Here is a 17,121-nt window from a genome sequence, read left to right on the forward strand (position 1 = left end):
TAAAATTCACATGGAATCTCAAGAGACCCTGAATAGCCAAAACAATCCTGAAAAAGAATAACAAAGCTGGAGGACCCATATTTCATGGTTTTAAAACTGACAAAGCTACAGTAATCAAAACAGTGTGGTACTGGCATAAACTCAGACACATAGACCAATGGAATAGAATAGACAACCCAGAAATAAACCATTACATAAATATGATCAAATGATTTTTGACAAGGGTTCCTAGACCATTCAATGGGGAAAGAATATTCTTTTCAACAAATGGTGCTGAGAAAACTGGATATCTACATGCAAAAGAATGAAGTTGGGCCCTTACCTTACAATATATACAACAATTAACTCAAAATGGATCAAAGGCTTAAATTACGAACTAAAACTATAAAACTCTTAGAGGAAAATATAGGCCAAAATTTCATGACATTGGATTTGGTAATGATTTCTTGGATATGACACCAAAGGCACGGGCAACAAAAGAAAAAATAGACAAATAAGACTTCATGAAAATTTTTAAACTTTATGCATTAAAAGACAGTATCATTAGAGTAAAAAGGCAAACCACAGAATGGGATAAAATATTTGCCAATCATATATCTGATAAAGGATTAATATTCGGAATATATAGAGAACTTAGAAAACTCAATAACAAAAAAACCCCAGGTAACCCAATTCAAAAACGGGCAAAGGACTTGAATAGATATTTCTCCAGAGAAGATATACAAATGGCCAATAAGCACATGAAAAGATGCTTAACATCGTTAATCACTAGGAAAATGCAAATCAAAACTACAGTGATATACCACCTCATACCCATTAGGGTGGCTACTATCAAAAAAACAGAAAATAAGTGTTGGTGAGAATTTGGAGAAATCAGAATTCTTGTGCACTGTTGGTAGGAATGTAAAATGGAACAGCTGATGTGGAAAACAGTATGGTGGTTCCTCAAAAAAAAAAAAAACATAGAATTACCACATGATCGAACAATTTCACTTCTGGGTATATATCTATAAGTATTAGAATCAGGGTCTCAAAGATATATTTGTACACCCACGTTCACAACAGCATTATTCACAAAAGCTAAAACATGGAAGTGTCCAAGTGTCTATCAACAGATGAGTGGATAAGCAAAATATGGTATTTATATACAATGGAATATTATTCAGCCTTAAAAAGGCATTACTCAATTTATATTATGTACTTTGAGTAGTCAAAAATCAGAGACAGATAGTAGAATGGTGGTTTCCAGGGGCTGAGGAGGAGGGGGCAACGGGGAGTTATTGTTTAATGAATACAGAGTTTCAGTTTTACAAGATGAGGAGAGTTCTAGAGATGGATGGGATGACGGTTGCACAACATTATGAATATATTTAGTACCACCGAACTTAAAAATGCTTAAGATGGTAAATTTTATGTTTTATGTATTTTACCACAATAAAAAAAAAATCAGAAAAAATTCCCAACAAGATGGTAGGTAGAGACCATCTTATTTGGAAAAATCAGTCAGGAAGGGAGAAGACAGCAGTAGCGGAACCAAGCAGAACCCTGCAGGCTCCCCACAACCCCACCAAGTACAAAAGCCCCTCTATGTCCTCTGCCTCTTGTTGGTAGAAAAGCTGAAGTCTCCCAGGCCTCCCAGAGTCACAAAAAAGCAGGTTTGAATAGTTAATGATTAGGACAATAGAGTCACAGACTCAGTGTCTGATGCAAATTCCTGAGTCGTTTTACAGATACCGTAACTACCACTAGAAGGCATGACATAAGCTGATCCATCTTGAGCAATACTGAATCTATGGCTAGCACAATTCCAAGAACTGGCAAGAGAATGGGATTAACATTATTGCTCATAATAATCTATATCTTTGTGGGCATCAAAATAATTGTAGCTTGCTCTGCCCATATATGTAAGCAGGCAACTAAAATTGTCAGCAAAGAGATGCTACAGACCCATGTTGACACTTTCACTCTGAGACTACAGCACCCTATGTCAGCACAAAGAAGTTACAGAAGATGGACCTTCACCCCAATCCCATAAAAATGGAATGATGTTTGACAGCGAGGAATTAAAAGCATCTCTTTTGCCCCTTTCCTGTTTGCCCATTTCTGTTCCCTTCTAACTGTAAAAGAACGTAATTATAGGAATGAGATCACTAAGCAATTGAAACTAACTCCTGACTTACACTTTCCCGAATGCACACCATGCCTTGCCTAACCTGTTGATATTTCTCATAGATAAAAAGAAGAAAGAAAAATTAAGTACTTAAAGAATGTTTAGCCCTCTACCCCAAAGTCCCCCTAAGCAATCTTGCAGGCAGATCACTCTGGCAAGATAACATTTGAAAAGTCAGATGGACTGCACACAGTGGAGAACGATGACCCAACCTCCTATCTCGATGATTCACTGAGATACTTCCCCCCCATTTTCCCTTAAAAAACCATCATGGCAGAGCAAAATCTTCAGAGTTGGTCTCAGGACACCAGTCCACCTTCTCCCCAGACTGCTGGCTTTTCTGATTAAAGCACCTTTCCTTTCTATTGACACTTGCCTCTCGAATTACTGGCTTTTGAGCAGCGAGCAGCTAATCCTGGGTTCGGTAACAGTAGGAGGGATAATAGTGGGAGACTGTGGGAAGTAAGGATAGAAACTGAGTATAATTAGGGTTTTATAGTGTCATGGGTTTTAAAAAAAGTGGTCGGAGCAAGACATAACAGAGAAGATATATAAGCAGAAAGATTTATGTTATTGATAGGTTTAGTGACAAAAGGATCAATGTCTTTATGAATGTAATGTAGTTTAGCCATAGAAAAAGACTGAAAATAACATACAATCATAAAATGTAAAGATGGGTAAGGATTCCAGCAGTCATACAGTCTCATCTTATTTTTAGGTGAGAAAATCTAGCCCCAGAGAAGATAATTTTTAAAAATTATATTTATCAGTTGCAGATTCCTAGACTCACAGTCCAACTTTCTATAGGTCTAAACCCTTACATAATTCTAAGGTAACACAGATGGGAATTCACAGCCCAAGAATTTGTTATTTTATATGTATCACTAGGAAGTATTTTCCTTAGACTTAATGGAATTTAAAACTTTGTTTAAACACTTTGAACCTTGCTTCTCAAGATCGGTGACTTAAAGGCTCCTCAGCTTTGCCACTCAGGAGGCTCCTTTCTTAGTGAAACCTGAGGAATTTACCTATAGGGACTTCACCTCACTTCTAAATCAACTCAGGTTTGTTATTCAAAGGAAGAAGATTCCAGGACTTCTGCTCTGACAGCTTAGATGATACAGGAAAGATGGAGGCTCTGAGAGGAAGAACTGAGGCTGTAGAGGCTGGGCGAAGGAAGGAATATGAACAGGAGTATGATCTTTGCAAAGTTTTTGCTGGCAGCACGGCTCTTAAGTTTCCTCTGTCTCATCAAGATGCGGAGGCTGGCAACAGCTAGACTAAAAGCCAATAAAGAGTAGAGCTGTCCAAGAGAAACAGGGGGCTGTCTCGATGATTCATTGAGATATTTACCCCCCATCTTTCCCTGGGTTCTCAAGGTGGGTCCAGGATCTGGCCTTCTGCTTTTGTATTTTTGTTGTTATTTTGTTTTGTTTTCTTAACCTCAGTGGTATCTGTCCAGGGGCTCAGTTGCATCCAATCACTCGGCAGTGATCAGGCCCTGGGGAGCTGATTCACGCTAACCAAGCTCATAGGAGATGGACTGATTAAAAAAAAGGAAGTTCACTGACTCATTTACAAAGAGACAGCCAGGCAGATGGGACTACTTATGTCACTTGATCAACTCATTCCATCTTCACTGGAAAAGTGTGCTTGGGAAGCCAAGTTGAGAACAGAGTTGCTTGATGAATGTAGTGTCAGAACAAGGAGAATTGATGTTCCCAAGCTACACTCTCTCAAAGTACTGTCCTGCATTGTAGGAATACGCTGTCAAGGGGGTTGGAATACTCATGTTAGCTGAACAGGACACTCACCCTCTTGGATGAAGATAATAAAGCGCTTAGTATAATATTTGAGACACAGAGAGTGCTCAGTTAATACAAGCCATCATTATTATGGGGCTATATATACTCTGGCAACTTAGCATAATGGGCTAACAGCACGGGCTTTGGAGTTAGATCCTTGCTCCGTCACTCAGTACCCGTATGCCAACAGGAAGGTTACTTAACCTCTCAAGTCTCAGTTCTCCTATCTGTAAAATGAGTATAATAATAGGAACTTTACAGGGTGACCCTTAAGATTACCTAATATGTTGTGTGAAAATCACTTAACTGCTCACTGCAAGCACTGAATGCCTACAAACTCTTACATAGCATTTCTTATATCTCAGATACCACTTTACAGACATTAATTCATTTAGTCCTATGACTAAAGGTGGATATAGCTGAGGAACCTGTCACTACTCGATTATATTCACCAACATCTGCTCCCCTTCCTTGAGGAAGTATATACTTTCCCAACTCCACTGAAGTCAGATATGACCATTTGACTTACTTTGGCCAGTCAAATTTAAATAGAAGAGACATGTGACACTACTTGGCAGAAAAGTTTAAAACCAATTTGTGCTTCCCTACCTCTAGGATTATAGACGGATTAGTTGAGGTAGAGTCCCCATTAGCCTGAGCTCCTAACTGACCCTTGCTGACCCTGGTAGGCAAACAGTGTGAGCAAGAAATAAGCTATTGTTTTAAGCCACTGAGATTTTCATTTTTGTTACCACAGCACAAGCTGGCATATTCTAATTGATTCAGAAGCGTAGAGACAAAAGGAAATTTTCCCAAGACCACACAGCTAGAAAGTATCTGGCTCCAGAGTCTGTACTCTTGACCACTTTATGTTTCTTAATAATTGATAGTAACATCAACATGAAGAATACTTTATTATGAATGCATTGTTGTCAGTGGAGGTCTGTTTCTAGACTTCATAAGTAGCTGTTCTTTTCTGAAAGAGTTGGCTCAGGTAGAAACCTAGCCTTTCTCCAGCCTCTACTATAACAACAGCCAGCAGCTGACAGAACACCATTGGAGAATTTCTCAGTGGATGACATGGAGGACCCTGGACATGTTCCTTCTTTATATAACCTCAGAGCAGCCCCCAGGGGCATAGTCACTATGGCCACCAGTAGAGCCTGGTTGGATCCCCCCAACACACACAGTATCTCAGAGAATGATTTAAAATATCTACGGTCCTTCTGCTGAGGGTGACCCCATTTTTTCTGTCACTCAGTCTTTCAGAGATGGATGCCTCTTCTCATACTTCTTTTCCCATTAGCCCATAATCTTGTTTCCCTTCTTTTCCTGCCTCTCAACAATGAGCAAAGACTTCAGATGTGTTTGCAGGCTCTATCAGAAAGCATATTACTAACATCCATGTAACTTCCCTTATGTAGCAAGATTCCCCAGAGATGTGAGGGCCTGAAATTTAGGGACTGAGCAAGAGAATCTGTCTGAATTAGAAACACAAGTACCCAAGGAGCTTTAGACTCTGCTCTTCCCAAGGAAAATGAAAATGTTGTCAAGATAAAAACAGAAGGAGCAAAGCTTAAGCAGTGATGGAAAGCCAAAAAATTAGATGGAAAAAGATTAGTCATATCTACTGAACATAAATCTATAAAAAAGACCCAGTTTTTTGTGGCATACAATGAAATGCATTAAATTATAAGCTGGAAATCTATCTAGGGAAAGTATAGATACACATCAATTAATAGAAGTGTCCATTGATGAAGAAATCGTCTATTCATAATTTATTTAACACGTCATTCAACTAGTAATCAATGAAATTCATGAACAAATAAGAAGTCAGCCACTTCTTAACCCTTTTATTTATTTGTAAGCTCTAGTGATCACCTACTTCATAGCTTTTCCATTATAATAAAATGTTTATTAATTATATTTCTTCAATTTTTTTTTATATATATCTCTACCGGACACTTCTCCAGCTTGGAGAATTGATTTTTTCATCAAACTTTTGAAAATGTTAAGATAATGGAATTTAGTTCCTTAAACTAGCCGACAGGCCAAGTTAGAAATATATATATTGGGAAACTCACTAAAATGTTACTCTCAGGTTCTTACTAGTTTCGGTTTTATAAGTGTGACCACCTTTTAATGAAATTCTTTTTGTACTTAAAGAATTAAATCATTCTGGATAGAGTCCAAAATTTTAAGTGAATTCCACTTCATGATACATTACGTTTTATCCGTGATATAGTATAAAATCATATCTCTTTTCCAAGAGACCTTCAGAATTCTCGTTAGCAAAATACTTCCAAGGTTGATAATAATTTACTACAATAAACTGGCTGTGCAGGTGAAGTTGTAGTATCTCTTTCTGGAAGACGTAAAGAACAGGAAAAATTTTCATTGTAAGGTTTTAATATTATGCTAGTAACCAAACAAAACTCTTTTATGAAGGACAGCATGGAGAAAAGACAGATGGAAGGAACAGTTAATTAGTGAGGGTGGGATGAGATAGAGCTATCTTTGTCCAATGATTATCCGGAAAAGACATTGCAGACTGAGTCATTGAGACCTGCATCATCATATCATCCCAAATGAACACAGAAGCTATTTAAAGGCTTCAATTTTATGCTCAGAAGTGAAAGAGAAAGAAAGGAAGAGGAGGAAAATGACTGTAATAGTTGGCTATTGGCATGTGACAAAAGTGTGGGGAGATGCAAAAGATCTGCTAAGCAATTCCCTACTCTGGACCCATGCATAGTGCTAATACTGGATTATAAATCCTCATTTCTAGCTTGGAAAATTTGGACGCTGTAAGTATAATTCATGTTTGTTATATTGCAGAGCTATTCATCTTTGTCTCTGAAAATTTTTCTCCAGCTTCTCTGTCATATATTAATATCAGATCAATGTAATTTTGAATTGCAGAAAACACAAACTAAAGAATTTATTTTTTAGTCTCAGCTCAATTTCCTTTAAAGTCAATGTCCCTTTCTACCACTCCATGCTGCCCACCCACCATTTTCCTGAGGACACATTTCTCATTTTTTGTAGATCCTCCCTTACTTGTTGGAAATTGCATTGGAATTAAATATTTTAGCTACTTGAACGCACATGTTCGACAAATATTGGTCAATCATCATTCTCTTCCCCTAGATATCGAGGAGTACTTGTAAAAATTGTGCGTAAGGAAACCTTTTCAGTAAGCAATGCAGAATTTTTAGGTGAGCCTTGACATATCCTACTATTTCAGTGATTATGTCTTACCAATGTGGTTGTTACTAATTCATCCAGTTGTAAGCAATGGAAATTGCCTCTAGTAAACTTAAGAAAAAGGGCATTTTTAGGAGATTGAAAATCAATAGGAAGACTGGAGAACAAAGAAGGAACTAAGAACTTCAGATCCAAGATACAAGAAATAAAGGAAGAGCCTTAGAGAGGAGGCTCTTCTCAGAGAGGCACCACTAGAGTACACAACCTCCAAAAAAGCCTGGTCTCTTTGTGCCTCAGCTAAAAATTCAAATTCCAAGGAGGTCATTTGTTTAGCACTTGGGGAAAGAGCACATAATTAACAGGTCCACTAAACGCAATGGGGGAGAGAAGGGAAATAGAAGTTTGGAGAAGTTCACTATTCTTGTTTAAGTTCCTAGTGCTCAAGCTGAAGTACTAGTAGCTGGTATATGAGCTAAAATAATAGAAGATTGATTCTGTTTCAAAAGATCTGTCTGAGAATGATTTGTACAGCATTTGCTAGGCCCCATCTAGCAATCAGTTCCTGTCACTAAACCAAACACACAAACAAACCTCAGAAAACAGTGAATGGGCTTCAGTCAGAAGTTAACAAAGAAACTAACAATTATACCTCAATTTAAAAAAATTAATTAGTCGATTTTTAAATTTAAATTAAGAAGAACCAAAAGACTTTTATCCCAATGGTCATCCTCACTCTGGCAAAAGTAATAGCATATATATACAATAATAGTATAGGTATAGATATAATGTCAAGTTTTGTGCACTGTGACTTAGATATTTTTATATGTATTATCTCATTTCATTCTTATAAAACCTGGGGTGTAGGTATTATTATCACCCTCAGAGAGACTACATAACTTGGCCAAAGCGTCACAGCTATCAGGCAGTCTGCACCCAGAGCCTGTGCCCTCACCCCTGTACTAGGCTGCCTGGAGTCAGTCACGTGGATTGAGTCTTTCAGGAGGCAGGAGGACAGGGTAGTGGTTAGAACGATGGGCATGATATAGCATCTCAGTTCTGCCATCTACTAGCTGAAGGTAAGAAACTAAAGCCTTCCCGAGCCTCAATTTCCTCATCTGTGAGATGGAGAGGGTCAGCATGAGTTGCTGCAATGTCACACAGTTGTTGTGAAGAGGAAAGGAGGAAACATACATGAACTACTTAGTCATGGGTGTTTGTCACATGTGAAGTGTTGAATAATGGCTGCTATTAGTAATGCTGCTATTAGTCACATGTCTGTCTCCCCTAGTAGACTAGTTCTGGAGGCCCAGGTATTACTTTTTTGATATTTGTGTCTGTAGCTCCTTTCTCAGTGATCAGCACATTAATGAGCCCACATAAAAACACGCTGAACAGAAAGCGTCTGTATCAGGGCTCACACTGCCATGTTGTACTCAGGTATTATAAAACAAGCTCCTCTTTATATTAACACTATAGTTCCTGCCTCTTAAGCAAATGACACCTATTTTCCCCGCCCCCCCACCTCCTGCCCCCAGGCTGTTAACTCACGAGGTCAGGGTCTGTGTCGCTTTTGTTCTTCATGGGTTCCCAGTGCATAGCAGAGAGCCCAGTACATAGTAGGAGCTTAACAAATATTTGTGGACTGAATTTTTAATAAACATTTGTGATATGTATTACAGTTCACCTAGCACTTTCACATAAACATGTGCTCTCTGTAGAGCAGGCTCTGGAGCCAACTGCCTGGGTTCAAACTCCAGCTCCACCATTTACTAGCTGAGTGACCTTGGGTAATATACATAAGTTTTCAGTGCCTTGGTTTTCTCACTTTTAAAATGAGAATAATAACAGTATTGAGTTAATGAAAGTATTAAAATGTTAATTCATATAAACCTTGTAAAACAGTGCCTGGCGCAGCAGTGTTCTTTAAATGTCAGCGATTATTAATTTTGTTTGTAGCTGTTTTTCTCCGTCACACTAAGAATAAGCTATTCCAACTGCCTAAACCATTTGTCCGTTCATGTAACAAAATATGAAAAGTGGCATCTTTACTTTGAAGTCCTAAAATTAGTTTTCAGTGGAGCAAATCATAATCTCAAAAAACTGACTTCCAAAATTTTTGCAAAAATAAATGTATTTATAGAGACTCTTCCTAAAATCAAATAATCCTAAATGGCTCCAGATATTCTGTAGTTGAAAGCTTTTCCGAGTCACTTGTGTTGGATCCTTCTCCAGCAACATTTTGTGTTATTCTTTCCACAAACCAGAACAGCCATATTGACTTGACTAGAAGCATGAGTAAACCACACACACACAAACACCAGGTAATAGAATTAGGTCGTGCTGTCTTCTGCCTCCACCACAAAACTCATTATCCTATTATGGCAAACCGTGTGTTAATCCCCGTATGCATCTCCCGTCACTTAGAGCACAAATTAATTAGGTCAAGTGTTAATTAAAAATTCAAGTCACCATATTTAACCACTGATGCTTCTCTACACATTGGAGAGATGAGGAGAAAAATAAAGACAAAGGGGCACCTGAGTACTTCATTTACCTTCAGTACTGTAATGTTCCAAGCAAAGCTCTCAGTTGCTTTGTTGAGTTTTCTTCCTTTCAAGCCTTCTTTTGCCCCCAGATTATGAAGGTCCTCATGGAACTCCATCCCTTTAAAAAGAGAACATAAGAGAATTCTTCGTATAAATTTCAGAAAAACAGGCATTTTATTGTGAAAATATTATCAGTAAAAATATAATTTCCCATTTCTGTCCTTCTCATAATCTCTAAATCCCAAAATTGAATTCTCCTTCTCATTCTGTTCATCACCACCAAATGGCTATCCTTAAAGGGAAACTAAAAATAATCAATGCATTAGATTAAATTAGATTTTAAACAGCAAGGGGCCATAGACAAAGACATGAGAAGTTAAGAAGCAAATTCTTCCAACAGGTGGCATCCATCTTGTTTGTTCCCTGCCTGGTTTTTATATAAAATGGTGTAATGTGTGAATGGCTACCATATGTGAAGGATGCACATATCTTACTTTGCCTTATGAACCATCCATATGGCTTGACAGTAGGCCTGGAGCCCACATAGATAACAATGGTAATTAGTAAACGTTGAGTAAAAATAAAAAGCTTTTTTAAAATAGCATTCCTGGAAACACCCAAATGTGTCAGATTTGGGAATGGCCTTAAAGTTATTTTTAGCTAAACCATTCCCCCAAGCTTGAATACTATAAAAAAACCTCACCATCATCTTTCTCTCCTAAGTCTTTGTCTTAGCACCTCAGAGATGGGAATCACACTTTCTTCTGGAAAGCTCATTCCATCTTTGGAAAGCTGTGACTGATATCAAACCAGTCTCCCTGAAACTTCTACTCCTTGGTGCTAGCTAGCCTCAGAACAAGGTCTAATCTCTGTTCCACAGTACAGCCCTTTAAATATTTGAAGAAAGATGTTGGATAAAGTCTACTAGAGTTTTCCCTTCTCCAGATTAAACATTCTAACATGTTTCAGCTTATTATAATTTCTCTTTAAGGATGACATCCAGGAATATCGTTCTCAAAATGGGATTGAAGTTGCCCACATGACATAAGGTTTTACCATCACCTTCCTAGTTCTAGTGACTAGGCTTGTATTAATGAAGCCTAAAACCACATTAACTTTTCTGGTGCTAACATCACAAGCCCAGTACATAGTAAGAGCATGGCTGCAGAGCCCAGATCTACACTCTGGCTCTACCACTGACTAGCTACGTGAGCATGAGCGAATCCCTGAAACTCTCTGCCATTAAGTCTCCTCAATGGTGCAATGGTGATAACAAGAGTATTGACCTCATGGAACTGTGTGAAGATTAAATGAGTCAACACATACAAAACTCTCAAAGTAGTGCACGGTACATAGGAGCATAATATAAGTATTTCGTATTGTTATTATTTTCGTGCTTCCTGTCAATGGAAACATTTAAGCCTCCAGATCAGTAGCGAAGAGCACCATTTTCAAAGTTTGGTCTGGGTTCAAAGGTCACCTCTACCACGTGTTGATATGGGATTTGGGGTAATTCGCTCAATCTCTCAGAATCTCAGATGCCTCATCTCTAGACTGGATATAATGATGACTACACTGCAGAGTTGTTATGAGGACTAAATAACACAGCATATGTGCTTAGTGTATCAGATACATATATATCAAGCAACTGTCAGTGTCATCTTCCTTATTGCAATCACTAATGTGTGTGTGTGTGGATCAGGGAGAACATGGATCCAACAGAGATAAAAGTACTGGGGTGTGGATGAAGTGAAAGTAAATAAACACAGCAATGTGCCATCAGAGACATGTGACCCATCCCACCCTTAAAGAAGGAACAAATCTAAAATGAGGACAAGTAAATGAGGCAAAAGCCTAGAAGGTTAACAAGATTATGGTTCAAACTGTAAAAATATAGTGTTTCTTAAGGGGCAATGTGAAACCACAGTTTCCATATCAGTAATAAAAAGGCTTTGATCGGTTCCCAAATCACAAAAGTAAATTCAGAAACCCTCACCTCTCTAGACATCTTCAGATACCCCCTCTATATACACAAAGACCACCTACCTACTATCACGTAGATCTCTTCTGTACTAAACAAAGGCTTCAGTGTAACTCAAAGTATAGTTAAACTTTAAAAGTCTGCCAAAAATCATCATTATGGTTTCTAAACGAAATGGGGGCAAGGGGGGAAGGTTACCTGCTTTCTGACACTGCACAATCTTTTCCTGGACTGTGTCTGCCATTTCTATGAGAAACCGGCTCTCTTGGATCATCTGTCACAAAATAAGCATAAAAAGGTGGTTGTCAGAAATCCTTAAACTGGCACATTGGAAAGACAACATAAAGACCCACATGAAACTGCCAGTAATGGGGCACCCTGGCCATAACCACAAGAGATGGGAGAGGGAAGGATGATCTCTGCTCCAAGCCCCATCCACTCTAACACCAGCTAGAGTCACCTACCTTATGGTTGCTCCACTTATGTAATATGCCTGGCACACCATGGGTGCCAAATCAATAACTGTTGAATAAATGCATACACACTCTTTTTAAGTCCCAGATCACATTCATGAACACCTCTTATTTTATCCCGTCGCCCCAAAGTTACTGCAACATCAAGGCAAGTGGTACTGGAACAACAGCAATGAGATATCAGAACAGGGAATCACCTAGTGATGAGGTAAAGAACTACAGGACACATCGGTGAAGTCGGCAAATTGGATTTAAGTGGTGCAAAGATGGTGGAGTCCTGGTCCTTCGTTGAGAAGGGCTCCAGCTCCATTGGCAAGAATGAACTGTGGGTCATATTCACCAGCAATTCCACAGAGCTTGTAGGCAACAATGCTGAAATGGTGTCCCTGCCCTCCACATTTGGGTAGAAAGAAAAAAGACCAAGAAGTAATTAATATACTGAGTGAAGTAGGGAAAATAGGACAGCTGTTGGAGAGATGAAGAAAAGAGAAATCTGTATGTGAAGAAGGGGGAAGATGAGAGTAGGTAAAGAAGTCGTGATCAGAAAGACAACGGATTGGGGCCCTTCTGAAGAAATGACTAAAGAAAGGCACCAATAGGCAAACACTTCCTGAATTTCCAGCCACTCTTCTACTCCTAATAAATGTTGTACCTTTTAGTCTGACTATTCCATGTTTTATCTGTCTGGCTCAATAATCTGAAGAGAGTTCAAGGCAGAATCCAAAGTGGACATATAAAGTCTCGAGTAAGACATTCTTCAAAATTAAATGCTGTTGTACAAGATTGTAGTTTTATACAATCACTTTCAAATATAAAGTGGTTTATGCCTACAAATCTTCAAATGGAAAAGAATATTTGAATCATGAATATTTAGTGCCTAACAACTCTGTAGAAGTAAAATCAAATCATTCATTCATTTAACAAATATCTACTCAGCAGGCACTATGTGTAAGCACTGTAGTAACTACAAGGGGTATGATACATGGATGAGCAAAAACAGACACATTTCTATCTCCATGGAGTTCATAGTCTAGTAGGGAAGTCTACTCAAATGATTAAATGACACATGATAATTAATTCAACCAAACTTCAATTACTGATATTTTCTGCCTAAAATGATAGTTTGAAGTGACTTATTTGGAGGGCTAAAGTGACTATTAAAACCATAAAACTAGACACCCAAGAAGGTCTAAGCTGTGTCAAACTTTTTAACTGCATTAACTCTTCCAATTCCCAAGAGGAAGTGGAATGCTTCTGAATAACAATTTCTCAAATGGTTATGTGCCTGGGTTACTGCAGCTTCCAAGTGAAGGAAACTTACAGGCAAAGAAAGATTTAATATGAAGGGAATCTGATTTAGTCTTTTCTAAGTTTAGAAAGATGCTAAGTTTAGCATCTACCCATGCAGCATCAATTGAGTTTTTATAATACTTTCAAAGTTATCAGATGTTCCAAATTAGTCAGATAGCATACAAAATGTTTTCATAAAATTCAAGCAAGTTCCCATGACTTTACCATGAGCAAAATAGCCAATATACTGCACAATTTTAGAATAATTTTATTTTTAAGGCTAAGAGAATCTTAGCTGTCAGGACCACACCCTTAATTTTGTGAAAAAGGAAACTAAGACTTATAAGAGTTAAAATCCTTGTCCAAAAAATGGAACTAATTAGTGATCAAACTGGAATTAAAATCCCGGTTTCCTGGAATCCATTTATTTTCATGAAAAAACAGCACCCTCTGATTTTGTCTAGCCTGGCCATGCCTTCACACATTCAGTCTTTTGAGCCTGAAATGTAGCTTTCCAGAGTCACCTGACCCAGCCCATCAGTAATAACATGAGGCCATGACCGTAATCAATCTATTTCAGCCAGGTTCAAATATGTCCTTTTCAAGAAAAACTCCAAAAAGGGATAGCATTGGTAATTTCCTTTGATAATATCTTGACTGACATTCATTTCTCTTGGTTTTGCACTCAGTGGAGAACATATGATACCATTATCTGATTTAAAAAAAAAGAAAAGAAACTCTATTGATTTGTGGCCAGCTTTTTTTTTTTGCAGTATTTTACTAAATATCTCCTCAGTGTTGAGTACAAAATGTACTTCCTACATCCAAAAATGTACTTCCTACATCCAAAAATGCCACAGCCTTTTTGTGAGAACCTGAGAAGGAAGTGTCCTCTTCGCCAAAGCTAACTCTTCTACCTTGACTTCCAATCTCACCTTTCCCTCTTCCCTTCAGGAACCCATTCCTAATGACCTCTTCTTTATTCATCTACAATTTCTACCTCTCCCTTGCTTTTTCCCTTTTCCATACAACATCTCCTACCTTAAAGTAAGCAAACAAAAACAATCACAAAATACTCTATTGGCCTTCAAGTGGTTGTCCTCATCAATCTTTCCTTAAAACACTAGCCCATGCTCACTGCTTTGACTCTCGCGGGACTCCACTGAGACCCCCCAAAGTTTGGTCTCATCACAGACTACCCCCTGGCCAATCCTCAGTTCTCATTCTTGCCAGCTCAGCAGTTGACCCCACTTTATATCCCCAGATTCATCTATCCATTTTCATATCTATCCATCGATATCACCTTTTCCTTATCTTATTTTGTGATATTTATTTTTTCTAGTATTAATTAACCCACACATGTACACAACAGATCCCTGCTCAAACCCAACATTGTCTTTTTTGAAATGTAATCTTTCTTTTTGTCTCTAGTCTTTTTTCCTAGGTTCTCCATTTTTCTATAACCTTACATGTTCTTTTTTTTAATGTTTATTTACTTGTTTATTTTCTTATTAGTCATCCATTTTACACACATCAGTGAATATATGTCAATCCCAGTCTCCCAGTTCATCCCACGACCACACCCACCGCACGCCACTTTCCCCCCTTGGTGTCCATACGCTTCTTCTCTACATCTGTGTCTCAATTTCTGCTCTGCAAACTGGTTCATCTGTACCATTTTCTAGGTTCCACATATATGCGCTCATATACGATATTTGTTTTTCTCTTTCTGACTTACTGCACTCTGTATGACAGTCTCTAGATCCATCCACGTCTCTACAAATGACCCAATTTCGTTCCTTTTTATGTCTGAGTAATATTCCATTGTATATATGTACCACTTCTTCTTTATTCATTCATCTGTCGATGGGCATTTAGGTTGCTTCCATGACCTGGCTATTGAAAATAGTGCTGTAATGAACATTGGGGTGCATGTGTTTTTTGAATTATGGTTTTCTCTGGGTATATGCCCAGTAGTGGGATTGCTGGGTCATACGGTAATTTTACTGTTAGTTCTTTAAGGAACCTCCATACTGTTCTCCATAGTGCCTGTATCAATTTACATTCCCACCAAGAGCGCAAGAGGGTTCCCTTTTCTCCACACCCTCTCCAGCATTTGTTGCTTGTAGATTTTCTGATGATGCCCATTCTAACTGGTGTGAGGTGATACCTCATTGTAGTTTTCATTTGCATATCTCTAATAATTAGTGATGTTGAGCGGCTTTTCATGTGCTTCTTGGTCATCTCTATGTCTTCTTTGGAGAAATGTTTATTTAGGTCTTCTGCCCATTTTTGGATTGGGTTGTTTTTTTTTTTAAATATTGAGCTGCATGAGCTGTTTATATATTTTGGAGATTAATCCTTTGTCTGATGATTAATTTGCAAACGTTTTCTCCCATTCTGAGGGTTGTCTTTTCGTTTTGTTTTTGGTTTCCTTTGCTGTGCAAAAGCTTTTAAGTTTCATTAGGTCTAATTTGTTTATATTTGTTTTTATTTCCTTTACGAGGTGGATCAAAAAAGATCTTGCTGTGATTTATGTTAAAGAGTGTTCTTCCTATGCTTTCCTCTAAGAGCTTTATAGTGCCCGGTCTTACATTTAGGTCTCCAATCCATTTTGAGTTTATTTTTGTGTATGGTGTTAGGGAGTGTTCTAATTTCATTCTTTTACATGTAGCTGTCCAGTTATCCTAGCACCACTTATTCAAGAGACTGTCTTTTCTCCATTGTATACCCTTGTCTCCTTTGTCGTAGATTAGTTGACCATAGGTGTGTGGGTTTATCTCTGGGCTTTCTATCCTGTTCCATGGATCTATATTTCTGTTTTTGTGCCAGTACCATATTGTCTTGATTACTGTAGCTTTGTAGTATAGTCTGAAGTCAGGGAGTCTGATTCCTCCAGCTCCGTTTTTTTCCCTCAAGACCACTTTGGCTATTCAGGGTCTTCTGTGTCTCCATAGAAATTTTAGGATTTTTTTTCTGGTTCTGTAAAAAATGCCATTGGTAATTTGATAGGGATTGCATTGAACCTGTAGATTGCTTTGGGTAGTAGAGTCATTTTTACAATATTGATTCTTCCAATCCAAGAACATGGTATACCTCTCCATCTGTTGGTATCATCTTTAATTTCTTTCATCAGTGTCTTATAGTTTTCTGCATACAGCTCTTTTGTCTCCCTAGGTAGGTTTATTCCTAGGTATTTTATTCTTTTTGTTGCAGTGGTAAATGGGAGGTTTTCCTTAATTTCTCTTTCAGATTTTTCATTATTAGTGTATAGGAATGCAAGAGATTTCTGTGCATTAATTTTGTATCCTGCTACCCTACCAAATTCATTTATTAGCTCTAGGAGTTTTTTGTTGGCACCTTTAGGATTCTCTATGTATAGTATCATGTCATCTGCAAACAGTGACAGTTTTATTTCTTCTTTTCCAATCTGTATTCCTTTTATTTCTTTTTCTTCTCTGACTGCCGTGGCTAGGACTTCCAAAACTATGTTGAATAATAGTGGGTAGGGTGGACATCCTTGTCTTGTTCCTGATCTTAGAGGAAATGATTTCAGTTTTTCACCATTGAGAATGATGTTTGCTGTAAGTTTGTCGTATATGGCTTTTATTATGTTGAAGTAGGTTCCCTCTATGCCCACTTTCTAGAG

General features: G+C 38.0%; 1 protein-coding gene across 1 annotated transcript in view; it reads right to left on the reverse strand.

Annotated features, from left to right (window-relative positions):
* PLCL1 (phospholipase C like 1 (inactive)) overlaps positions 1-17,121 on the reverse strand; it is a 359,068-nt gene that overhangs the window by 35,156 nt on the left and 306,791 nt on the right. Inside the window, exons 4-5 of the mRNA XM_022567333.3 lie at positions 11,908-11,983; positions 9,737-9,846 (exon numbers count right to left, since the gene is read on the reverse strand). Coding sequence (XP_022423041.2) covers positions 9,737-9,846; positions 11,908-11,983 — 186 coding nt within the window. The remainder of the gene's footprint in view (positions 1-9,736; positions 9,847-11,907; positions 11,984-17,121) is intronic.

This window comes from Delphinapterus leucas, chromosome 8 (assembly GCF_059928025.1).
Source record: "Delphinapterus leucas isolate spDelLeu-1000000601 "Yukka" chromosome 8, BTC_Dleu_Yukka2, whole genome shotgun sequence".
Lineage (NCBI taxonomy): Eukaryota > Metazoa > Chordata > Mammalia > Artiodactyla > Monodontidae > Delphinapterus > Delphinapterus leucas.